A 27047-nucleotide genomic window follows, 5' to 3' on the forward strand; every position below is an offset into this window, starting at 1 on the left:
ATTAGCTCATTTACAAATTAAGTAATTATGACATAATGACTTTAAATGCATTATCTTACTATTTGCTTTCTGTTTGTCCCATTTGTTGTATGTTCCCTTTCCTTTTATCCATCATTTGAATTAACCACATATTTTTGTATCATACCATTACCCTCTTCTATTAAGTTACTATACACACACATAAACACACACACACAATAGTTATTCTTTTTAGAAATTATTCTAAAGATTACAATGTGCACTCAATTTAATAAGGCAATAAGCATTAGCACTTATCACTTTCTAGATAATTCAAGGATCTTAGGTCACTTTAACTCCAATGAGTCTTCCAATTTTTGTGCTACTGTTCCTATCCTAAACTTCCATTAATCTAAATTGGGAAACTCCCACTCCTTTCATGACATTGATTTCTTGAACACACCCGGGAAGTTGTCACATAGATTAGTCCACCTACAGGATCTGTTGCTTTTTTCTTGGTTTCCTTTGACTTCTTACTGTACCTCATCTACTTTCTGGACACAAGCAGTGAGATCTAGCTAAATTAGACTTAGAGTGAACATTTAGCAATGATGCCTAATAGGCAATGCTTTGAATCTTATCATTTGTCACATGAGGGACATGATCATCCAAACATCGTAACACTCTTGTGTGTAATAAATGCTAACGTGCTCAAAGTGCCTACCATGATATCTGCTGCATCACAGAAAAAGGCAGTTTTGTAACTTCGGCACTCGCAGTATTTTGGGAAGGAAAATTCTTTTGTGTGAGGCTGTCTTGTGCAGTTTAGGATGCTTAGATATACTCTGGCCACTACCTACTAGGTAGCATCCCATGGTTGTGAAAATCAAAAATGACTCCAGACATCACCAGGTGGCCTCTGGCGGCAGGGATTGAGGGTGGGGACTAAATACCAGCTCATAACCACTGGTGTAGAGCAAAAACTAGAATATTTCTCAATAAATACTTTCCAAGTGCGTACTATCACACCTTGCTCAAGGCTTTGAGATTAAGAGCTAAATGGGACATGATTTCTCATCTCAACATATTCAATGTTTTGGGAAGAGACGATCTGGCAAACAAGGAGTTAAAATCTGGTATAATGGCTGCTGTGTTAGGGGTAAGTGCATATTGTTATGAGAGGAGGGCACTATGGTTTCGTTCTGGTTTGAGTGTGTTTGTGTGTTGGAAGCTTGGTCCCCACTATGGTCATGTTAGGGGGTGGCAGGATCTCTAAGAGATGAGGCCTAGTGTAAGGTGATTGAGTTACAGGGGCATTGCCCTGGGAAGGGATTAACAGTGGTCTTGTGGAATGAGTCAGCTGCTGTCTCAAGAAACAGGTATAGAGGAACAAGCCTGGCTCCTCCCTACTCTTTGGCTTCTTGTCATGCCACATGACCTCTCTAGCTCCTCCCTACTCTCTGGCTTCCTGTCCATGTGTCTGCTCTAGCCCCCCATCCCTCTGGCTTCCTGTCTCGCCATGTGATCTCCCTCTCTCCCACCACTCCCTCATGCTCCTGCCATAATGCCATCTACCAATCTACCAGGATGTGACATGGCTGATAGGACCTTCGACAGACCCCATACTGATAGAGACCACCTGATCTTGGATTTCCCATCTCCAAAATTGTGAGTTAAAGAAACTTCTTTTCTTTTTAAAGTGCCCAGCATAAGGTATTTTATTAAAGCAATGGCAAACTGACAAAACAGACGGGCACCTAACTCAGTCCAGAACAGGAAGTACTTTCATGGAGGAATAGAGATTTCTGATTGGAGACCCAGAAGACAGACTTCCCTCCCATTTCCCAGTAAACTCCAAGAGAACAAACCAGCAACGACCATTTCTGGAAATCAATCCTCCAGAAATGAATTGTTCAGAATGCATATGATTTTCCAGGATGTATTTCAGAATATGATCCATAAAGATTAATCTACCACCAAATATAAAGATGCAGTATGGTAAGCCAGGAGTCAGAGCTGGAGATGGTACAGTCTGCTTACTTCTTCAGTTCTTAAGAAAATATGCTGCATTTCCCCATTTAATATTGCTCAGTCTGACTAGGGACAAACCACATTATCAAAACCAGAGTAACAGCAGTCAGATTGATGTCTTTCTCTCACACACATATCCAGCCATCATGCTGACACTAGAAGGCCTTGAGTGGGAGTGCCTGTCCAGCTATACGCGCTAGTCCAGTTGCCTATACTTCCACTTTTCTTCCTGGCCAACTACTTCTTTAGCTCATTGGACACTAAGGTCAAAGACTGGCCAGCTATTTACTAAGCCAGCTCCTCTACTTCCTGGGCACACAACTCCAGTACCTTTCCCAGCTTCCCTGCAATGCACTGCAGCCACAGGACTCAGTTCAAGCCCAAATGACATATAGTTCTTGCAAAACTTAACCATGGAAGCCTCCCATGTGCAATCTTTCATGTTGCCTTCCGTTCCCCTGGCGTGACGCCGACAAGTATTCCTATACTGGAAGTCAAGATGTAAAAACAGCAAGGTTGAGAAATAGAAGGAACCCATACCTAACCCAGTCTCTGCTTGGAGGAGAGGCCCTATCAGGAACACCCACTGTGGGTTTTACTTGAATAAGAGGTAAATTTCCACCGTGCTAAGTCAGTGAGATTTGAGGGTTTATCTGGTACAGCAATGAGCATTACCTGCCTAATACACCAAAGTAGAGAAATAACCAGGTTTATTCTGCAATTGTAATCCTTTCAGCTCCCCAGACATGCATGGTATTTCAGTCTGGCTCACCACGCCAAAGAAAAGAGCCTTTTGCCAGAATATTTGCCTGATATTCCCTGGAGTTAAATGGGTATGTGAGAGGCTATTTGCAGGGCCATTGCTAAAGATCACACTTCATCTACTGTCTGCAGCACGGGAGTAGGGGAGGACGTGGGCTTTGATGTCAGACAGATGTGGCTTTGAATTCTGGCTCCCTCTGGACACTTCTTTGGCTTAGTCTCCCTGGACCTCTGTTTCTTCATCTGCAAAATGAGAGCAACAACACCTCAGAGGAATTTTGTGGGCGGCCAAGAACAGATAGCTTGTAAAACACTGGCATCGTTCCTGGCATGCGCGAGGTGCTCAATTAATTCCTCCCCAACAGCCATGAAATGAACAGACAGGGGATTTATTTGCCCTTCTCATCAGAAGACGAAGCGAGAGGTGGCCTTTGCACCCAGACTGCATGTTTATCTTTCCATGGAACTGAGGATGGGCACAGCGGTTAAAAGTCACTGCTTGCAGTCCCAGCATCCCATATGGGTGCTGGTTTGAGTCTAGGCTGCTCCACTTCTGATCCAGCTCTCTGCTATGGCCTGGGAAAGCAGTAGTAGATGGCCCAGGTCTGTCGCTCCCCGTCTTCGTGGAGGAACGACACAGGACCCTGCGCTGTTCTTTTGTCTGCTCGGCCCTCCCCGGGTTTGCTGCTGGTTCTTCCCGGGTTGGCTACCGTCCCTTCCACCTCTGTGGAAGGGCGGTTCCCCCTGCCACCTTCCCCACTTCCGCGGGGGAGCGGCACACCGCCGGCCGGCTCTCTCGGGGGCTGCACAGGTGTTCCTTCAGATAGATGTTCCCCTTAGATGTTCCTGGTGCATGTTGTCTCTCTCCTCCTTTATAGTCCTCTTCCACCAATCCCAACTCTGCTACCCACATGCCGAGTACGCTGCTCTCCTCCAATCAGGAGCAGCTCCTACAGCTTGTCAAGTTGGTGAGAGGCAGCTGGGTAGAAGCTGTTTGCTCCTCTCCCAGCGCCATATTGTGGGAGAGCAGATGCATAGAATAAGTCTTAATTCCAGTAACAGTATAGTCCGAGTTGCTCCCCACACAGGTCTTTGGGCCCTTGCACCCATATGAGAGACCTGGAAGAAGCTCCTGGCTCCTGGCTTTGGATCGGCGGAGCTCTGGCCATTGTGGCCAACTGGGGAGTGAACCAGCGGATGGAAGATTTCTCTCTCTCTCTTGGCCTCTGCCTCTCTTTAACTCTACCTTTGAAATAAATAAATAAATAAATATTTTTTAAAAAAGGACTGGCTTCTTTTTAAGTTGATGTTTCCTTTGGTCTAAATAAGAAGGGGAATTTAAGTTTTAATAAGCTTAAAAATAAAGTGTCAACAGAGGCAGCATTTGTTATTTTTTTATGAATTTTTCCCCTTACAAAAAAATAAATGTTATATTTTCAAACCAATGACAACAGAGCATTTACTTGGATTTGACCCAGAAGGAGAATGATGAAAGAGGAGACAGCTTGCATGGCAAAAAGGGACAAGGCATTTTGCTGGGTGACGCTAATGAACATGAATGGAGGTCCTTCCCCATTCCTGGGTGGCCCAGAGGGAAGACTCCACAGGAAGAGATGGTGCATCTAACAAGTTGCTGGCAGGCACTCCACCTTACCAGAGCCAGTCTGTGCAGAGGAGATCTGGCCACAGGTCTACAGAGCATGATGCTCCTATGTTAGCTGTCAGAGTGGTGCGCTGTGGGAGCCACGTCCCCCAGCTCCACAGGAGGGAGGCTGAAATGTCAGGGCAGGCAGAATGCAGAGGGAAGCATTGAAGAGAACCTCCCACCAGCATGACTAAGTGCTCTTGGGGACAATCCCCACTCGGAGGGCAGAAAGCAAATATCCAGATGTTGTGAGCCACCAGATGTGATTAACTGAGCAAAGGTGAAGCTACCCACCTAACCATCTGAGCAGCCCCCATCAAAGTGGCCCAGGAGCTTTCTACAAAAGCATTCATCAACAAAACAAACAGAGGCTCTTTCTACCTCCTAGCCCCACCCCATTCCCTCTCTGATTGAGTCAGAACAGCGAGCTAATTTTAAACCACCGGCAATATATTCTCTCGTGGAAACACGTGGGCTTCCTGACACAGGCTGATGCAGCTGAGAGGAGACACAAGCATGCCAAGGGCTGTGCCCACTCACCCACAAGAGTGGGCCAGAGGAGTCCTGGGGAAGAGAAGGTCTGAGGAGGGGGCATGCTCCCTGTGCAGCAGAGAGGGGAGGATCTGATGCTGGCTTCCATGACAGCGCTAAGTGCAGGCTGCCCCCTTCTGTGAGAGCGAACTACGGAGGCTTGGGTGAAAACCAGCCCTGTGGATAGACACCAGGACAAAGCTGAAGCCCGGAAAGTAGGAAAACAAGCTCCAGATGCAGATACAAGCATCTCTGTAAGAAAAGGAGTTGAAGTGGACCCCAGCTTCTCTTTTCCTTGCATCTAATATGTTCTAAACACAACAGCATTCATTGTTTTAAACACTGGGGATGCTTTACAAAACAAGGTCAGAAGACCAATTTACCAAAAAATAAAGAAAGAAAAATGCAAGCCACTTTTTTTTTTTTTAAAGAAAGGAGGGTGTGCTGTACTCACAGTCGCTCCAGCTGCTTCAGATCCTGGAAGGCGCCTCTCTCAATGACGCTGACCTGGTTGTCTTCCAGATGCCTAGAACCAAAGAGGCAGCAATGGTCAAGGACAATGCCGGGCTCAGGCAGCATCTGCAAAGCCTCATGTAGGCACACAGGCATTAAGGCCCTCCCTGCGACCCTCGGGCCCCTCCAACTGGGACTAGTCTGGCGGGACAAGATAGCTGCCATGCCAGCTTGGTGCCACGGTAACGAGGGTTTCTCCGCCTGCACACTTCTACCTGACAGATTGGTTTCCATGCCTCTATTTTAAGAATGTTCTCAGCAAATGTCCCCCTGAGCGCTGCAGGGTGTTGCAGAGAAAAGAAAGAGGTAAATCTGCTCCTTATAAAAGCCCCACACACATTGCGCATCTCTTCCTCAGGGCTTCCTCCTCCAAGGATTCAAAAATATCCCAGGGAAAAGGGCCTTCCCCAGTCACTCCAGTGGAAGGAGGGCAGCTACTGTGAAACAACGGGCTGCGGCTCAGGAGACCAGCCTGGGCCCAGGAACTCCTCTCACTCGGGGCCTGGCCAATCCCAACCTCATGATGATGGTTACACAAGCTCGGGCTCCCTACCCCTAGCCACAGCTTTGTTCACCCTCTGAGTGCTATGGCAAGTGATTTAAAATCCTAAGCACTCTGTTTAAGTGAGTTTGATTCATGTATGTGGCATATTCAAAGAACGGAACATACAATGAAGTATTTGTTTTCCATAAATTTGAAAAAAAAATGGCAACTGAAAATGGACCAACAGAACAGTAGGGATGGCGAGGCAATGACGCTGGGAGGACTTCCATCCGGGGTTGACATTGAGCTGTGAAATGACACAGATCACCTGTATGGCTGAATGGGATCTGAGCGGGAGACAGTGGTATTCAAAGGGTGTTTCTTTGCGGGGTAAAGTTTTGGGAGGGCGTGGATTCCTCTGGATTAGGGGGGAGCAGAGGCGCCCTCGGGCACCTGGAAGAAGGCACAAGGAGAGGAATGTGTGCCTCCATCCCAAATGAACCCTTGCCCAAAAGTCCTCTCCTTCTGAGACATCTCATAACCTCCTGCACTCAGGCTCAACATGTGAGCCCTTGGGTTCAATTTTCAACTCCATTTCCCCCACTATGCCTAAGGAGCAACAAAGCAGAACTCCACTCATCAGCATCCCCTCTGCCCTAATACAGTGGCTATGCATGGCAGCCATGTAATAAATTGCTTACTGAATGAAGGAAAAATGACAGAAGCCTTTGGCCACAGCAAATGCTGATTTTATATCAAGGAAAAGGCCACACTAGGAATACTGAAGTTTCCATCAGAGAGGGTAGGAGTGTTTGGTGTGGGCACAATAATTTTTGTAAATTTGTTGCAAACAATTAAAAATCAAGTTCTCTCTCTCTCTCTCTCTCTCTCTCTCTCACACACACACACACACACACACACAATGCTATTTTTTAAAAAAACAATTCTTGGCTGGCACTGTGGCTCACTTGGTTAATCCTCTGCCTGCGGCGCCGGTATCCCATATGGGCGCCGGGTTCTAGTCCCGGTTGCTCCACTTCCAGTCCAGCTCTCTGCTGTTGCCCCGGGAAGGCAGTGGAGCATGGCCCAAGTGCTTGGGCCCCTGCATCTGCATGGGAGACCAGGAGGAAGCATCTGGCTTCCTGGCTTTGGATCGGCGTGGCTCCGGCCGTAGCGGCCATTTGGGGGTGAACCAACAGAAGGAAGACCTTTCTCTCTGTCTCTCTCTCTCACTGTCTAATTCTATCTGTCAAATAAATTTTTTAAAAAATCAATTCTTGTGTTTCCAAATGTGAACTGGATAGAACAGAGTAAGGGTCAGGCAGGCCACCGGCCAGTAGCCTTCAGTCCTCAACCTTGATGTTCCTCTGGTCCCCTACACTGGCCTGCTACAGGTTCCTCACTTAACCAATACAGAAATGATTGAGCCAAGAGGTTGAGACTTGCTTAAGGGAAATAATTTGTCTGTGGCCACACAGCTAAGCAAGGGTGGATCCCTAACTCTCAGTCTAGTGCGCTTGTTAAATTTAGTTTAGAATTCATGACCTGCTTTCTCCCTGGCTCATGGGGTGACATTGGGCTAGCAGTCAACCTCCCTGACACTCGGTTTCTTCTTTTCTAAGACAGAAAATGCAGTATGGAATAAGTTTGTATGAGACAACAAGTGGAAAAGAGTAAGTATATGATCAAGTCCAGGATCTGCAGTACAATTAGATGCTTCATAAATTTTCCTTTCTCATCCTGCCATGTGGCAAGGAGGGTCTTGCAATGCTAATAGGCTCAATGAGTACATCTTGCTAAACAGGGAACCAGCTCAATACTAGTGACTGGGAGGTTGTTCGGCTAGGTGTTTTACTGTCAGTCAGTCAGTCAGTCAGTCAATCAATCATTCTTGAGTTCCCAGACATAATTTCCTAATTATAACAAGGACGAACTCTAGGCAGCTGTGTGTCACATTCCTTCTGGGTTTCTGAAGAGCCTAACTACAACCTCTTACAATGAATCTTTTGTTTCAGTACTAATCTAATGTACTAGCTTCTTTCAGAAAGGGGAGAGGAAATGCAATAGATCTGTCAGAGATATCTGCCCTTGCTCAGGCCCTGGAAGGCTGACTTTCACTGGTTTTATCAGGAAACTTCTTTGACCACTGGCTTCCTATTAGGTTCAGCCAATGGGTGTCCCCTGTAGACAGGGGATGAGAGGACAGTGCAGTGGCGCAATGTATGCCCCTCCCTGCCAAGTCCCTTCAGGTTGACTGTGTCCCCTAACTAAGACCACAGGTGCTATAGGGCAGGGAAGGACTTCCTCTCACTGCTCCTTGGAGCCCAAGGGGCAGTAGTGGCTCTCTATTGTTACCAGCCTTGTTTGATCTTACCCCTGTCCACACCTTTTTTGTAAACAACTCTTTCTTTATCTGTCATCATTTGTTGGGACCCTCACGGACAAGGTATCTAGGACTCCTTTGAGATCTACTTCCTAAATATATCAGAGTCCAACCTAGTAACTGGCACTTAAAGGCTCATAAATCATCACCATTTAATAAATAAAATAACTGATGAATGAACAAGCCATGGACTTCACATCCAAATGTCTAGGTTATGATCAAGTCAAGAGTATGGGTGAAAGCCACTGATACTACCAGACGCAGCAGGACAGGGGATCGTGCCGGGGCTGGACACCCTGAAGGACTGCCCATGGCTGGCATCTGTTTGGAGTTAGAGGGACACAGCCTGTGTTCATTTTCAGCTCTTCTGGCATTGTTATTTTCTTAGTTTTAGCACTGGATCACAATCGGAAATTGCCCCCATGTGATGATGACTTGGGCGAAGTTTAACTCCTTTTTATTAACCCCACTTGGGATAAAGCTGGCTCCCACATTTGTAAGCATAGCAGAGTTCTTAAATAGATGACTATGAAAGGGAATATAATTGATACCACCAGCAGAATTTTTTTTCCTACTCCCACCCCATGGGAGAAACGAACTATTGGAGGCAACTCTTACATCTTCTCCTTGAATGCATCTCATTTGGAAAAAACTGCCCTGGGATGAGACTGAAGCTCCTCACTCTCCATTTTACCTGTTGTCACCCATTTACCTGCACCACATTAACAGATCTGCATGGAAAGGGATGGCAAGCTCAAGTTATTCAAGGCGATTGCGTCTTTCTTCGCTTCACTCTAAATTGTAAATAAGAAACAGATATGGGAATGTGCCAAGGTGTGATGAAAGCTTTTGAGAAAAGATAGTCGTCTAGGTTACTCAGCTAAAAAGAATAGACTAAGGGAAAATATAGTTTAAAATGTCCAGGTATTTTATTGATGTTAGTTAGGAAGCAGTTCAGTGTTCTACCTAGCAGATGCTTTCACAGTAATAAAAGGCCACTTGAATGGGATTGTCTTTGAGTTGATAAGGAAGATAATGAAACAGAGTCTATACATGGTGGGGGTAGGAGTCCTTTTGGCATCACTTATCAAAATAAGAAGAATGTACCAATTAACTGAAAAGATAAACTGAAGTCAAAGGAATGCTGTGGACCATCCAGAGGATATTAATATGATCTTTTGTGATTATTTTAAACTTTCTATTTGCAGAGAGCAGATATGGAAAGTGGAATTTTTATTAGTTTTTCTGCTGTAACAATAAGAAAAAGAAAATGAAGCATTCGGTGAGATTTCTGACTTGTGGGAAAAGAAATCTCTCACAGATGCAGGGCAAAGACATGGAGAAAACTAAAGCTAAGCAAATTTCCGGTTTTTAACCTGGCAAATGGCCTGCCATCATGAGTTGCTGCTCTCCTCCCTTTAATAAGCATCACCCTAAAACACAACCACAGAGTTCCCTCATTCTTGTCCCAATCTTGATTCCGACCCACACCCTCCTTCTCAGAGCTGCTCGAGGCCAAAGAAAGACTTGGCACCAGGTGGGCTTCCCTTCTAATCATGATGAAGTGAGAGTGTTTGAGACCCCAGAGGTGGAGGGGGCACTGCTGCCTGGAGACTCAGCGTTCAGATGCCCATGTCCCCACACACTGGGGCTCAGTGAAGCCCAGCACATCAAGGCTGCATTTACAAGGCGAGCAGATGGCTGCCATCCTGATGTTCTAAGCTTTCTGCAATGCAAAGGCAGAGCTGCACCTCCAGGGGTTAGAGAACACTCAGTCTCGGTTCCAACTCCAGCCCCTTCAGCTACCTGCTATGTGACGCTGGGATCACTAAACCAATCTTTGGTCTGTTTCTTCCGCTGCAAGCAGCGGCCCATAACAAGGCCTGTCGCCTATGCTATCACTCGGTAGCACGGTGTAGAAAGCAGCACCTTCACATTGGTTGTCATAGCACTGTTACTACTAATACTCCTCAAACAATGTTATAGAAGTAGTGCTTCAATGAAAGTAATGGGAATAATTGAAGACTGCTTATGGAAATGTGAAAGCCATAAAGCACTCTGTATGTAACAGTGATGGTTAACAAGGCTTTTCACTATTCATCGTCCATATTACAGATAAGAAAACGGAGACCCAAAGAGATACAGGGATTTGCCCCTTGGTTACACAGCAGTTAATTCTGAGTCAGGACCAGACTCTGTACTCCCTGACCTGAGCACAGAACGTCTTCCACTGTACAGGGCTGTTAATAAAAAGAAGGAGGCGGCTTCAGGTACTAAGGCTTTCGTTGCTTCCTCCAGTAACAATCTTCTGGCCAAGATTCGATGACACAATAATCCCAAGGCAGTGGCTACACTGTCCAGGTTGCCTTCCAGGTCTGCAGTCACATTTCTGGGTCAAAAAGAAGACAAGAAGAGGATCCAACTCCTCCTCTCTTCCTCTGAATGTCGTGGACTTTTCAATGGACAAGCACTTGGGAAGCTTCTTACCACTCACAGGCTTAGGGACGGGTACAAGTGTTCACAATTTAACAATGAAATCTGATATCCATTAGTCCTCTATTCCATCAATGCCCATCTCAAATCTTGCTACCTGTCTGCACCGCTGTCAGTATTCGGCACGGGCTCTGACCCTGTCTGACTCTCTCCCTCCTTCTCCCACTCCTCTCCATTAAGCAACAAGATAAATAACTTTTGTCCCAATTGTTCATCTAATGCACAGGCTGGAGAAGAAATTATAATCTCTAAGGAAGGGAAGCATGGTTAGTCAACCTGACCTGGCTGTCATCCTAGAAGCTGGGCACGTTGATTTATTCATTTATAGCCTTCTGTTTTCCCTGTCACTGGACCGGAGTTCTTCCATCCATCTAGCCCAGCCAGTAGCATCCGGACACAGAACGGGATACCTGTGAACACTGGGTACACTAACAGCAGGCTTTCTGTTGCAGAATGGTCAATTGCATTGCCCAGAGCTTGGGAGTGTGGTGCAGGGCAGGGGAGCATTTCTGCACCATGGAAGAGCTGACCATGGAAACGCACCAGAGAGCCATCTGCTACTTACAAGACGCGGAGGTTCTTCAGTCCAGCAAAGTCCATCTTGGTGATTCTGGTGATATTATTTCGGTCCAGGTCACTGCAATGGAGAGCAAATTCAGGTCAGATTTTTTTTCAGGTTAAATGTACGGTTTATTCAACCCAGACTGGCTTGGTCTAGAGGGACGTTTCTTGTCAAGGAGAAGGCAATTCCAATGATTAATGATATCCCTGGAGCATGCCCAACTCATGGTGAGGATACTGTATGGAATAAGCCATTCATTATGCATGTAGAAGAGCTCTGTTATATTTAACTCCCTGGCTTCTGTGGCCCCTTCTTCATATTAAAAAAAAAAAATTGTCTTCGGAAGTTTCTCCTTCCTCAGCTCTCAGATCATGTCATAAAATGGTACTGACCACTGTTCCCAATTCCAGGGATCCTAACGACGGGCACCCATTCCAGGCCAGGCTTATAAACAACTTCAATCCCTTGGACCACAACAATTGTTTCAGGAATGCATAAAGGACCCAAATCCCCAAGTATGTTCTATCCATTGGCACTGCTAAGCTGCTCAAGGTGGGCAAACACCATCTTTTCACCACAGAATGAACCAAAAGATGAACAGAGATTGAGTCATGGTGCTATCATATGAGTGTCATGATCCACTGGTGCTTAAAGCTGGATACCTCTGCATTTTGAGATCATATGATTCAATCTATTCCATGACCCTTCTAATTTGATTTAAAGCTATTTGAGCTGAATTTTCTATGCCTTGAAACCAAAATGCTTTTGACTGAATTTGTTGCATAGCTGCACACCAACAAAGAAGGCAAAATGTGTCTATTTTTCAGCCAATTTGCAAAGTCCCAGAGGACAAAAATTTATATCTCATTTAACTCTTCAGTCCAACATGGTAGAGTATGCGCCTGGCACACAGAAGACATACGTTTGCTCATCTCAGACACTACTAGGTAAAGACAGCTGCACAGCCCACTCTTGCCTCAGCCTGTAAGCTTAAGCTCCTGAACACAGCCTCAATAAGCAGAATTTGCCATGGATGAAAGCCTTTTGGTGGTGTATCAAGGTCAGGATGGAAGGGACACTGTGGGTGGTGGAAAGTCAGGGTTAGAGAATATGGAAGTCAGGAATGAAACTAAGAACAACTGTGTAAGTATTTCATGTTCACGAAAATCATCTATGACTATGGACTAAAAAATCAGGAACCCAAATAGTATCCTACATACTTAATAATGGCTGCCAAACAATTAACCTTCCTAGGATGCCTTCCGATAAACCTTTCAGGGTTTTGACCCTTGGGATGTCCAGAAGATCTGCATCAATCAACTTTGCTTTCATTCCAAACATTTATATTCCAAGAGGCCACTTTTCCAACAATGATCACCGTCCAAATGTCTCCCACTTCTTTGGTTTCCCTAGTCAGGGGCTAACGTTGCCACCCTGCATTTCTGACTTGCAAGTTACAGCACTACACAAAGGGATTAGGCATGCAATTCTCAGAGTCTAGCCTTGGGCATGAGCAAATACCAAGTTTAAGGACTGATTACGCTCCTGATATCATAAATAATACTGGAACAAAAATCAAGTGAGATCTTGAATGAACTCACTGGGTCCCAGCCCCCTTCCTCATCTAGTTGTCTACTACCCAAGACAGCCATCCAAGCTGTTCCTGCCCTGACCCATGATGGAGAAATGCAGCACTTAGGCTGAGTTGGCCCAGGAGAAACAAGAGTTACACTGAGGGCTAAGGAAGGGTGGCCCAGGCAAGAATTAGAAGGCAGCAGACAGGTATCTGTGCCACGTCCTCATCACTACCAGCGTTCTTCTCACCTCCCATGTGAATTGGGTTGGATGTTAGGGAATATGACAGGGCAATTAACAGTCTCATTACCAGGACACAGTATGGGATCTCAATGGCTTGTGCTCAAGGCGGTGGCACCAATATCTTCAATCAACACTTATCATGTAGAGGGGTATGCGGTGTGATGCAGGAAGAAGGCAGGTATGTGTGGGGTTGCTCCAGGCAGAGCTGCCATAGGGAGCAATCCTGGGTTAGGATCCCTGCCCTGCCACCTGTGAGTAACCAAAGGGCCATCATTTCATCTCTGAGTGTCTCTTTCTCCATCTACCAAATGAGGATGACCATCTGGCCCTCAAGGGTATGTATGAGGTTCAAGGACCCAATGCAGATACAGCACCTCTGCAGTGTGTGTTAACATCCGATCTTGGCAGTCAAAATGACCTTAACTATTGACGAGCATCTCCCTGCTCTACACTGCAACACCACTTCACCAAGAGAAAATGTCGAGTCCTGCCAACCTTGTGCCTACAAATGAATCCTGGGGTTCCCAGGAGAGTCTCAGTCAGCATGCTCTCTTCCTACAGGTGGAGTGTAAGTCTTATGGCTGACAAATACAACAACAGTGCCAAGAGTGGCTGCCTCACAGCATTTCTATGATACCTATTTCCAATGTATCTGGGTGTAGTGACACAGGGGATGGGAGAGGGGGAGAGGGCTCTTCCCACCTACTGAGCTCTGTTCTCTGCCTGCCCCCCCCCCAACTCACACACACTACCAGGGAGAAGGCCAAGGAGCATGTGGGCATCACAGTGAGACAGGTCCAACACCCATCCCTAGCCCCAGCTGTGTGTGTTTGAATAACCTACTTGACTTCTCTGAGCCACCATGATTCGTAACCCTCCCTTACAGGCTCGGGAATGGCAAGGAACACCACACCTGGGTCTCAAACATGCCTAGCTGAAAAAGGGAATGAACTTCATTGGTGGTGCCCAGCCTCTGTGCAGGCTCCACCAAAGCAGCCCCTAGTCCTCTAGACTTCTAGTGAGATTTCTCATCTTTCAGCTTTGACATCTGAGGGATTTGGCATACATCAACCTATGATGAATCTAGAACCATCAGCAGGTTGTGTGATCCCGTGTGGGGTGGACCTAGACAGGGGAGCAGTGGTACCATCTAGACGAGGGGAAAGGGAGTGTGGTGGCTTTAAAATGGGTCTGCAATGGCTTTCTTGGACATACTCGCTCTTAAGGGGTGCAGTCTGTGCCCATTGAGACTACTTGAACAAACAGAATTGTGGCAGAAGGGAAGCTGAGGCTAAGTCGGAAGAAACAATCAGAGAAGCCCCCATCATTCTGTTTCTCAGAGCACTTGTATTGGAGCCTTAAGCTGCCCCATGAGAAAAACAGAATGGAAGCCTCCACACTGGTGGGGGAATGAGAGGGAGAGAGGACAAATGACAAACGGAATGGGGCAGAGAGGGAAGGAATGAGAGGGAGTTGCTTGATGAGCCCCAGTCCCGGCTCCTGCATCTTTCATAGGTCAAGCATAGTAAGTGCAGACGCTTTGAGGATGCAGCCCCAGCCACCATCAGGCTCTGACTGGGGAGAGATGCTGAGCTGGATTCACTCAGCTAACCACTCCTGAATTCCTGCCCCGTGGAAACCAGGATAGCTAATCCTAATGGAGCGCTTTTGTTTTACACTGTGAAGGTTCAGGGTAATTCGTTCTGCAACAGTAGGGAGGTAGAACAGCAATGAACAGAAAGCTACTTCCCAAATATTTACCATCAGCAATGGAACCTTATTCACATGGCTCTCAATGGCAAATCCTTTCCGAGACTTGCCTGCTGCCTTTGAGGCCCACAGTCCTGTCTTCATGGCCAAGGATGGTTCACAGGGAATGAAGGCAACTGGGTCACTGTGGGCAAGAGGTGAAACTCCCTTGCCTCTGGCTTGGAGGAGGACAGACTTCATAATTAAGAATGCCCATCCACTCAACTGGGGTTTTAAATACCCTTGGAATTGCTGTGATATTGCATAATTAACATAATAATGAGGATTAATCACTGGATCTTGTGCAGACTGGTGAGTCATCCACCAAATCATTGTTCTTCTGCCTTGGGTACATGGATAGACTACATTTCCCAGCTTCCCTTGCATGTGGGTACAACCTTGTGATTGAGTTCTTATCCCTGTTACATGGGCAGAAATAATATGTGCTGCCTTCAGCATGAGCCATAACAGTTCCTGCCCAATACCCCCACACTCTTTCTCTTCCTTCATCCTGCGCAGGATTTGGGAGACATGGTGGCATCCTCCAAAGATGACAAATGAAGACAGCCTGAGTATGAGTCGGAAAGAATGCATGGAAAAGAAACCTCATTTTTTTCCCTCTATGAATGTGTGTTCACGTGTACATGTGCACGTCTGTGCCTGAGTGTGTGTGTATGTGTGCATGAAGTGAAAGAATGATTTTTTTATTCAAGAGGCAGAGAGAGAGAGAAACTCTAATAGCTTACTTTTCAAATGCCCACAACAGACAGGACTGGGGCAGGCCAAAGTCAGAAACTGGGAACTTAATCCAGGTCTTCCACATGGGTGGCAGGAACCCATTTACCTGAGCCATCACTGCTGTCTCTCAGGGTTGGTACTAATAGGAAGCTGGAGTCAGGAGCCAGAGCTAGGAATTGAACCCAGGCACTCTTATGTGGAATGCAGGTTATCTTATCTCAGATGCGTTTAAGAAAGAACTCCTCAGGCACTAAAATTGTGGAACTATTTGTTATAGCAGTTTATAAGAGGTCTTCATAAAATTCATGAGTGATACATGTTATGAAAAAAACTATACATGGCTTTCAATTTTTTTTGCATCAAAATTACCTGATCTTTTTATTCCATTTTTCCTCGAACTTTTTATAATCCCCTCATATATGCACCAATGTGGCATTTTTGCTTCAGAAGCTTTTCATCATCTTCTTTGCAACAGTTCTAAAAGGTATTCACTGTTCTCTTACTTGAGTAGATAAAATATAGTACAGTTCAGCGTTCATAAGATCTGACATCTGCCAGGACCACACTATGCCAGGCACTGCCCAAAGGCCTTTGTCTTCATTTCCTCCACTCCAGAGTGGTAGGAAATATTAATATCTTGGCTAGGCTTGACCTACATCCCAGTTAAGAAGATTTTTACCAATAAAAGCATTTGTCATGTGGTTACATACCAGAAGTGGCAAGGTTGGGATTTGAACTCAGTCTTTCTGAATTCAGGGACCACATGTAGTTTTGATCTTGTTTTGCTTTTTTTTTTTTTTTTTTTTTTTTTTTGGAAGACAGAGACAGAGAGCTACCATGTACTAGTTTGCTCCCCAGATGCCCACAACAGATGGGACTAGACAGGGGTCAAAAGGAACTCCATGCAGGTCTCCCACAGGGATGGCAGGAATCTAATCAGTTGAGGCACCTCTACTCCCTCCAGGGTCTGCATTAGCAGGAAGTTGGAGTCAGGAGCCAGAAGCAGGTATAAAACTCAGGCAGTCCAATATGGGCAAATACCTACTCCACAAGGTCATGTTTTGTACCATCACATCCTGCTATCCATCTAATACTTAAGTCTAAGCATTTATTACTGCATCAGGTTATCCATTGAATGGAAAAAATGAATACATAAATGAATTGACAAATAAATAATCAGAACAGTTCAGCATTCCCTATCCCCATGCCTTGGGAAAAGAACAAAAGCAAATTCCTCATGGCTCTGCTGCTCTTGACTCCAGCCAAGATGGCACATTTCCCTCATTGTCTCTCAGTGGGTCCAAAGCAGTGGGAGTGCTGAGCCCCACTGCAAAGTCAAGGAGGAAGTGCTGTCTTGCTGTTTTGTCCACGTCTGGTTTCCACCATGTTGTTCATCATCTCCCACGTTGCCTCCATAAACAGGCATCACCATGGTAATCTCCAGCGTTATTTTCCCCATCCCAATCAGTGAGTCATAAGCCAGTGCTGAGTCTTGCAGCTTTGTGGTATTTTCACATCTGTTTGACACCTTGGGTGGGGCAGGGAGGAAAAGAAACTCAGAACAACATAGGGGAAAAAAAGAAAAAATATTTTAAAAAGACATTTTCTAGGTCAAGCCACTGTCCCTATCTTGGCACATATATATTCATATCCTTCTTGTAATTCATTCTGAGGCATTCCTGCAAAAATTCCTTTGCACACTGGTACAGCTGGGAAGAAGGAATAAAACCAATCTGCAGTGAAACAGCAGGGTGAAGAGAAAACGCTTCCATTGTACATGCAGAAGATGTGGATTTGAATCTCTGCTTCCTTATTTCTCAACTGTGTGGCCTTGGGAAAGATACTTTACTGAGCTCCAGATGTTGTTGTTACAGCTTTTATAAAACATAACCTAACATACCTGCTCTATAAGGTTATCACGAAGCTCAATAGATAAAGTGTATGAGGAAGGACTTTCTAAACAGCATTCAGAAGGGTCAGATTTCCTCCCACATCCAACAATTGGTAAGAAGAGTACGCAATAGTATGGATTAGGATGGCTGGGGCAGCGCTGTAGCGTAGCCAGTAGAGTCACTGCCTGCAGTGCCAGCATCCCATAAGGGCACCAGCTCAAGTCCCAGCTGCTCCACTTCCAATCCAGCTCTCTGCTATGGCCTGGGAAAGCAGTAGAAGATGGCCCAAGTCCTTGGGCCCCTGCACCCATGTGGGAGACCTGGAAGAAGCTCCTGGCTCCTGGCTTCAGATCGGTCCAGCTCTGGCCATTGCCGCTATTTGGGGAGAGAACCAGCGAATGGGAGATTCTCTCTCTCTCTCTCTCTCTCTCTCTCTCTCTCTGCCTCTCCGTAACTCTGTCTTTCAAATAAATAAATAAGTCTTTTTTAAAAAAAAGGAAATCTGCATTAGTAAAACATACAGATGGTTTGGCCTCAATTTACAGTAGCTTGACTAAAGAGTCTCTGATTTTATGACTGCACAAAAGCTTAGCCACACTACTATTCTGTGTTTCACTTTCAGTACAGCATTCAATGAGTTACATGAGACAATCAACACCTTGGTATAAAATATGCTTTGCGGTAGGTGATTTTACCCAATGCAGGCTAATGTAAGTGCTCTAAGCACATTTAAATAGGCCAGGCTAAGCTATGACATTCAGTAGGTTAGGAGTATTAAAGGCATACTCAGCATTTTCATCTTAATGATGGGTTGATGTGGATATATCCTTATCATAAGTTGAAGAGCATCTTCACATAGTTAGAGAACAGCATTAGGACCACCTGCCTTTATACAACAAGTACATACAGAGTTCCAACTTCTGGGTTTTAGGAAAAAAGATAGGGTCCTCACATAACATGAACTTGTAGGGGCTGCCATGAAATGTAGCACTGCTCCACCACAGAGGTATGCAAGTAGAGGTTAGCAACTTTTAAAAAATCTTATTTAAGGAATACAAACTTCATGTATTTCATATATTCAAATTTAGGAACACAGACATGAGCAGTTAACTTGTGTTGTACCTGATGTCTACAGGGTACTTGTGATGGGTGGGAGGCTGGATGACCTGACCAACAAACTCCTGTCAACTTTGAGGTCCATGATTCTCATATGTTAGGAGCCTATAACCAAGTGGATTAAAAAATAAAAGGACATGGCATGGGTCCTGCCTAAAAGAGCTTGGGGTCTGGCCAAGGAGATGGACTAAGACCCATGAGATGCTGAGAGGAAAATGTAAGAATGTACAAGTTAAACATTAAGAGATGAGGTCCAAATCCCATGGGGAGTGGGCAGAGACACAGGAGCATTAAGAGCAGGAACTCAGGGAGAAGACCTCCTGGAAGAGATGGGGAGCAAGTACATGGTGATGGTAATGGTGACAGCAGGGTTAGTGTGGGAATTAGACTAAAGGGACTGCCAACAGACAGGAAGCTCCTGAACGAGGCTTCAGACGTATGAGGCTCCCACATTCAATAACCCATAATGCAATTGGTGGATCCTGCTTAAAAAACAGGTAAGAGAAGCAAGAATTAAAACACCCCCATTGCCCAACCTGACTCTTCATTTACCACCTGCAAAGAAGAGTTTCCAACCAAACCAGAACAAGTTGGCAAAGGGGCTCTGGCCTCATTGTCATCATCCTCTCTCTACTCTCTTCTGCTCTGTGAGGCTGATCTGAACAGACCACATCACAGGGCTGGCTCCTGTGCCCTTTCTCCCTGCAGATTGGTCAGGAGATGGGGGAGGAGGGGAGAGGAGGACAAGGAATCCCCCTCCTCTCCTCCCTGGGAGATCACTCTGGCTGATTTTGCCGGCAGAGCTCTAAGCTCCTCTTGCAGACACTGTCCCTTTCCTGAACTACAGATGAGGTTGCCTCCTCTTACCTCTTCTAGCTTAGGGGTGGAGGTGGAGGGCCAGGGGTCCCACAGTATCTCTGGTAGTTCCCTAAACCATACCTCCACTTTTGAAATAGTTCCTGTAAGCATCAACCCTCCTTGAAAATCCTAATTTGAGCTTTCCACCTGCTTTCTGTTTCACACTGATGCATCATTCATTCGCTCAACAGAAATGTCTTGACTATTAAATTTCAGGGGCTTTAATCAAATCTAAGATACAGCTGTAAATGATACTCACATGATCCCTTGCCCTTAAGGACCCCAGAGGTTATTGAGGAAGAAATAAAGACTCCAGGCTGCTATAACGAGTACTCAAACAGTATATTTCACTTTGTGTTTCTATGGGGGTGCAAACTGTTGAAATCTTTACTTAATGTACACTAAACTGATCTTCTGTAAAAAAAAAAAAAAGAAGAAAAAAAAAAGAAATTATCAATTCCCAACTTGACTCTCACTGGGATTAAACATGACAATAGGTCTGATCTGATTTCATCATCATTTAAAAAAAATCATCTATTATTTTTCACTTTATGTTTCTGTGTGGGAGCAAACTGTTGAAATCCTTACTTAAGGTATACTAAGCTGATCTTCTGTATATTAAGATAATCGAAAATGAATCTTGATGTGAATGGAAGGGGAGAGGGAGTGGGAAAGGGGAGGGTTGTGGGTGGGAGGGACGGTATGGGGGGGAAGCCATTGTAACCCATGAGTCGTACTTTGGAAATTTATATTCATTAAATAAAAGATAAAAAAAAAAAAAGACTCCAGGCTGTGATAAACATTCTGTATTGTGGGGCTGGCAAACTTCTCTTAAAGGGCTGGATGGTAAATGGTTTGGATCTCCTCAGCCATATTTTCTATCACAATTATTCAACTCTGCTTTGTGGTGTGACAGGAAGCACGGATGGTACATAAACAAATGGGCATGGCACTGTGCCAATAAAACTTTATTTACAAAAACAGATGGAAGGCTGGACTTGGCCCAGGGGCTGCAGCCTATGGACTCTTGCTTCGCAGCATGCCAGAGGCATAAACAAAAGCTTGTGGGAGAGACAGGAGGGAGCATGAGGTCGAAGGGATCGGAAGAGGCTTCCAAGAAAAGGTGACATTTTACCAGAGACCTCCAGAATGAGTTGGCCATTGTCAGCTTGCGATGGGAATACAAGAAAGGGAGAAAGGAAGGTGAAAGTCGCAGTGAGGATAAACACCCAGAAGCATCGCCTTAGGACAACTGTAGGTGGATTTGTTTGGCTGTGAAAGCACACTGCAAGGAAAAGCAGGTGTCTCCATTCATCCTTCTCTCCCTTTGCCTCCTCTCTTCTTCCTTCCTTCTCTTTCTCCCTCCCTCCCTCCCATCAACAAACCTTCCTAAGCACCTACTCTGGGCCTGGCATCAGGCTTGTGGCTAAGGATAGAGTGTCGAACAACAAACAATTCCTTTTAAGAAGTGTTTATTCTCCTGATGAGTGCGGCAGACAGATCCTAAGAGGGATCCCAAGATTGCCCCCCTGCCCTCTCCCTCCTTGAATGTGACAGGACCTAGGGACTCACTTTCAAATGGTAGAGTCAGCAAACGTGATGGGATGGCCCCTTTGTGGCAAGTTCCTTACATATGCAAGTCCAGTTATGCTAGGGGATTATTTTTTCATGCTAGCTAGGTTGAACCAATCAGCATGTGGGAGAATTCTACATGGCAAGGAACTGAGCCCAGCCTCCATTCACTGCAACTGGGAGCTGAGGACGCCAGCAAGAACTCGAGGCCTCTGCCCAAGGTTTACAGGGCACGGAACTGATGCACTTGAAGGTGGATCCTCCCCACGAGAGCCTTAAGATGACAGCACAGCCTCAACCAACACCTGGACCGCAGCCTTGTGAAACCCAGCTACTATGAGGTAATGAGTGTGTGCTGTTGCAAACCACCACACTGGAGGCACGGCAGAAAATGAATACAGTGGGATACAGGCAACCATAACTCAGCAGCCAGAAAATGTGGGTTTGAACTACAGGTGACGCTGAGGAAATAACTAGGAAGGAGCTTCAGAGTGAGGAGAAAAGAATGCAGATTGGGTGGGAGGAAAGGCAGCCAATGCCTTCTCTAGGGCAGTCAGGAGGGACTTCACTTACAAAGCGATACTGGGTCTGAGACCAAAATAAAACCAGAAAGTGCCAGATGAGGGAAGAGGCTGAGAGGAGACATTGCAGGTACAGGGATAAAATGAAAAGGCTCCAAGGGAGAAACCATTTGGATGGGCTAACCAACCATAGAAGGTCCAGGAGCCAGCAGCAAAGTAGCACCAGGTAGGATGAAGGAGGCATGTAGCATGCAGTCTATGGGGCAGCCCTGGACTGACGGCACACCTTCAGCAGCCTCAACCACTGAAGGGGGCAAGCAGGGAAATAACTGATTTCCTAGCTCTGGCCTCCGTCCCCTGACATCAGTCCCACCTCCTGCAACCATCTTAATGTCCCCCAAATGCCAACTTCAATCCACAGCGCAATAGCTCTGCAACCAGGTGGGCCTTGTGGCTGTCCTCTTTAGATTCTTTCTTCTTTGTAGCCACAGACATTGACTGAGCAACTCCAAGATTGAGGAACTGTGCTGGGCGCTCTGTTCCTGCTATTTGCTGCCCTGCAAAGCTCTCCACTTCCTGTCTCCGTCCATATCCTACTGCAGTAGGTAGGGATTGAACAGTGTGCCCCTAAAGCCATGTGATATCTCAACTCCTGCGATGGATGAATGTGACTTTATTTTGAAACAGGCCCTTTACAGATGTAATGAGGTTAAAATGCAAGCATTAGGTGGACCTGAAGCCAACAGGACTGGGGTCCTGATAAGAAGAGACAGAGGCACACAGCAGAGCACCCTGAGACTACAGAGGCAGAGACAGGAGTGATGCAGCTGCAAACCAAGACACACCAGGGATGCTGGCCACCACCAGAAACTAAAAAGATGCAAAGATGGATTCTCCCCTGCAGATTTCAGAAACAGCACGGCCCTGCTTCCAACTCAAGTTCAGGTTTTAGACTCTAACAATGCAAAAAGAATCAATGCCTGTTGCACTCATTTTGTGGGGCTTTGCTACAGCAGCCTTGGAATAGGACATACCGTATTTCCAGGCTTTGTCAAGTCCCGGCATGCCCCTGCAGCCGTCCTCAGCATCCCACGCTGGTTTCCCCTCCCCTGAACTTCTGGATCACTTCACCTCTGCACAACTCGTTTGGTCTTTGTATCACACTTCCATCTTGCTGGTTGCTGTGTGCTTCCTGTGTGCTTGCCTTGGCTCCCGAAGGACTGGGAAGAGTATCTCCCCACACTTCCTCCCGGACCCTGGGCCTGAAGGAAGGTCCCTTCGAGACCCGCAGGAAAAAACGGAGACCAAACTAGTTTTCTTGGGCTGGTGAGGCAAAAAGGTTTGTGGCTGCTTTTTCAAACCTTTCACAGTTTGCTTGTCAATATGGTCAATGTTTTTGGGAGCAAACATGTACTACTCTGCACCTCTTTCCTGTGCCCTCGGAAACCACTGACAAAATGTGGTCTGGTTGACCTAAGACTCTTCCCCCATACACAGCTGAAGTGCTCAGAGCGACAACCTCAAAACTCAGAGCTCAACACTCTGAGAATCTGGCCCTGGCGATCCAGCACGAGCCCAGGGACAGTTCTCAGGACTGGCTCCCCTTGCTTTCCCAAATGGATGTCTTTCTTTGTTTCTTCTAATGCCATCCATCCACCTGCCCTGATGGCAGAATGAAAACAGCATGTGTCCAAGATCTGTTGAATTGCCATCCCACGAGGTCACGGGCAGCTGTTGTTTCCTGGCGGATCACCCACCTGGAGCACTCATCCTGAGCCTGACTGCTCCAAACTCACACAACAGGAGGCACTAGTCAATTATTCTCTGATTTTCGGCACTTCATTCGCATCCATTATATAACCACACGCAAGTTTAAAAACACATACACACATTTGGGAAAGAAGCGACTGAATTTGATTTTAAAAACTGGCTTCACACTACCTCAGTTGTTTGGGAACGAAGCCTCCCTGGGCTGAATTTTTGGCTTGGCAACACTCTCGCATATATAATTTTACACCTGCAAAAGCCTGCAGCCAGTCCTGTGCAGACAGCTACCTGCAGGAAGAAGAGCAGGTCAGACAGAGGCGCAAGCTGGAAGCCTAGCTGTAGTGGGGAGGGTTCTGTGAGGAAGAGGGCATAGGCGTGGGGTCTTTCCTCTTTCTCCCCTTCCAGCTGGAGCCCTTCTTGCCTGCATTTTGCTAGGTTCAGCTTCATTCCCCAGCAATAACACTAACATGTGGGCTACAGCTAGCTGCGTGCTAGGGGCAGCAGAGAAGAATGTGCAAACTGGTAGCCCATGGGTGAATTTTGGCCTGAAGACGTGTTTAGTCTGGCTCTCATTGTGATTTTCACATGTGTAAATTAATTGTCAATTTTGGAGCATTTCATACACAAATCTGGAATTCTGGCTTATCTCCAAACACCAGACAATCGCACCAAAAGCTGGTGCCCATTTTGGACAAAGCACGTGCTCTGCACTTCACCAGATCTGCTCTCCTCACCTAGGTTACCTGTTTGATCTTTATCGGCATTTAATTTTGAGATCCCCCCTCCTGAATGCCATGCCTAAGACTACAGGCCCCAAAACCACGTAGCCCAGGCACAGACAGCAGTGTGATTTTAGGCAAGTAACTTAACCCGTGCCTAAACCTCTGCTTCCTCGTCTTTATCACTGGTAATAACAGTACTTCACTCCTAGGATATTGTGAAGATTAAACAGATGATAAAGTGATCCTGGTCTAGGGCTGATCACACAGTATGTACTCATGGAGTAACCATTACTGTCTGTGTGTTATCATTCAGGCAAAATGTGGGCATAAATAGAAAGTGGAAAGAATTGATAGGACCTTGAAGGGACCCCCTGGTCTCATCCACAGTGCTTCCCTGCCTTCCCTATGCCAGACACATCCTCCAGTAAAGCATTGCAGAGAGCTCTCCCTTCATGACACACCTGGACATGCCAGCCCTCACTCTCAGGATAACATAAATAAGTAAGTAACCCTTCCTAAAGTCTGCCTCCCTCTGATGACTTCAGGCAATTTATTCTTCACCAGTAGGTGATGACTATCAGTCAAAAGAGTCCACCCCTTATGTTCCGCTTCATCATACCCAGAAATCCTGGGCCCTTCCAGATGCTCCTCTGAAGGCCTTCTCTCCAAACCACTCCCCACAGCACCTGTGAATGTACCTGGTGTAATAGGTGTCAACTCACTGGGTGTTGGGAAACAGAAATCCCAGGAGAGAGAGTGGTTAGTCTTTGGAAGTATGGCAAGAAATGTAGAGAACCCAGAATGGTAGAGAGAGTGCTGTGTGTTCACCAGCCTATTCCATTTTCATCCAGGCCAAGATTTAATATCCTGTACCCTTTGCATATCAGTAAGACCAGGGACTGATATCTTATGAAAGAAACATGGATCGGTATACTACACACCATTTCCAGGCCTGGCCATACAACATCCTGCATAAGCGTTACGCTCTCTTCCCCTTGACTGCTGGTGTCCCAAGATGGAAGGAGACTGGGTTCCTGAGTGACTTGGAGGAGTGTAACCCAACCACCACTATTCTGATCACTAGTGCTGGACAAGAACCTATGGAAGAGGAATCAATGCAATTTCATTATGTTTTGCCACTGATGAATTTGTGTTTATTCTTACTGCATTGTCTTGTATATGCTGAGTGGTACACATGGTTATACTGCACAGTCAGACCAAATTTCCTAGAAGTTAGGTATCCATCCTCCTCCTCCATGCAATCTTTTCAACTCATAACATGACCCTGTAAAAGTTACCTTCCCCACTTCAAAGGGAGAAAAATAAACCAGCTGATTCCCTAGGATCATAATCTAGAATTCTAATTGGTTATAGACTACACTAATACACATAACTTTAATCAATTTATTTGAAAAGAAGGCCACCAAACTTTAGTCAAGAGGTTCAAATGCAGCCTAAATAAATTTATGAATCAGTCATTATTATGCAAGAGCCAACACTTATGAGTGCTCCCCATGAACCAAGTACAATGCTAAGTGCTTCACAATTCAGGCCTCTTTGAATCGTCACAACCAGCCTAGACATTGATGCTATCATTAGTCCCAATTTATGAGTGGATAAATGGAGGCAAGGGGAGATTAAACCATTTGTCCATGATTACAAGCTGATAAATACTGCATGAGCATTTAGCCTACCTGTAAATGTAGCAATCAACTTGCAAAACATGAACACAAAGTCCTCAAAGTGAAAGACAAATTAAAATAATCTGGTCAAAGGATTTTAGTAGTCATTAGCTAAACCAATGAACTCCAACATCTTGGGATCCAGGGCCATATCTTCTTTAAGTTTGCATCACCAGGACTCAGCTAAATCCCTGGCACATAAACAGTGCAAATAGCGTCATTTGTTGAATGAATTTGAGCTCTTTGTTGATAGTTTTAACTGAGTTATCTATACCCTTCATTGATGATGGTTGGAAATACAGTGTTCATTTATACCACTAAATCTGTGCATCTGTTAGAACCAGGGGTACCACATAGCTTTATTATCTAAACTTGAATACTTTTGTGAGCCAAAGGGGACAGCGCTCATAATCATATCAACAACACATTAGGATACAAATGAACACAAATGGTCATCCTAGCTTGAGCCACCAAATTCCCGACAGAAGCTTCTGACAAAGAAAGCGTACACACTGGGGCACTGGGGCCTGGCTATCTATCTTGTTTTTGTTCTGAAGCAGCACCCTTCCTGTCCACTTGGGCTGCAGACCCCCTCCAAGTCCATGATTATGAAGGACACATGGTGGTCAAGTGTCATTATCTGGATGCTGCACACCTCCAAGTCTATCCAGGCACAGAGCGCACACACACACTACTACCTTTTAATTTAGGTGCAGTAATTCCTATAAGAAAACAGAACAGAGCAACCCAAGGAATGCAATGATTGCTGCAAGAATATAAACATGAATTGCATTGGAACAGACTACATGCTTTGTATAAACACTAATAAAGTGAGTTCAGGCTGAGCTGTGACTTTAAAAGAAATTCTTCTCCATAAACATGTCCTGCCATGCCCTAATAACTCTTTAATTTGATGCACATTTGGGAAGGATGATGCGAAGTAATCACAGAATAATGTTAAGGTCTGTTGCGAAGGAGCGGGGCGGGTTGGGGGGAGAGGGATGTGATGCAACTTGGAGCTAACACCATCCGCCAGAGAGTTGGCTTCACTGCTCATTTCACACATGGAGGGAATTTGCTGAGTGACATGCAGGAAATCAGAGACAGGTCTCTGCAGGTTCAGCATAAGGAAATTCTGGGTGTCATCTGATGGCGCCATACAAGACTCCCGGCTAGTCCACTTCTAGCTTGGCTTCCTTCACTGGAGACTGCAAAAGTGGCTCTCACTTGGCATAAATACGGTCTCTCTA

General features: G+C 45.7%; 1 protein-coding gene across 1 annotated transcript in view; it reads right to left on the minus strand.

The window, feature by feature from the left end:
* The window catches only part of SLIT3 (slit guidance ligand 3), a 642447-nt gene that overhangs the window by 581520 nt on the left and 33880 nt on the right, over nucleotides 1-27047 (minus strand). Inside the window, exons 2-3 of the mRNA XM_002710368.6 lie at nucleotides 11366-11437; nucleotides 5382-5453 (exon numbers count right to left, since the gene is read on the minus strand). Of these exons, the coding sequence (XP_002710414.4) occupies nucleotides 5382-5453; nucleotides 11366-11437 (144 nt within the window). The remainder of the gene's footprint in view (nucleotides 1-5381; nucleotides 5454-11365; nucleotides 11438-27047) is intronic.

The sequence above is a fragment of the Oryctolagus cuniculus genome, chromosome 6 (genome assembly GCF_051225735.1).
Source record: "Oryctolagus cuniculus isolate XC-2025 breed Fujian yellow rabbit chromosome 6, ASM5122573v1, whole genome shotgun sequence".
Classification (NCBI taxonomy): domain Eukaryota; kingdom Metazoa; phylum Chordata; class Mammalia; order Lagomorpha; family Leporidae; genus Oryctolagus; species Oryctolagus cuniculus.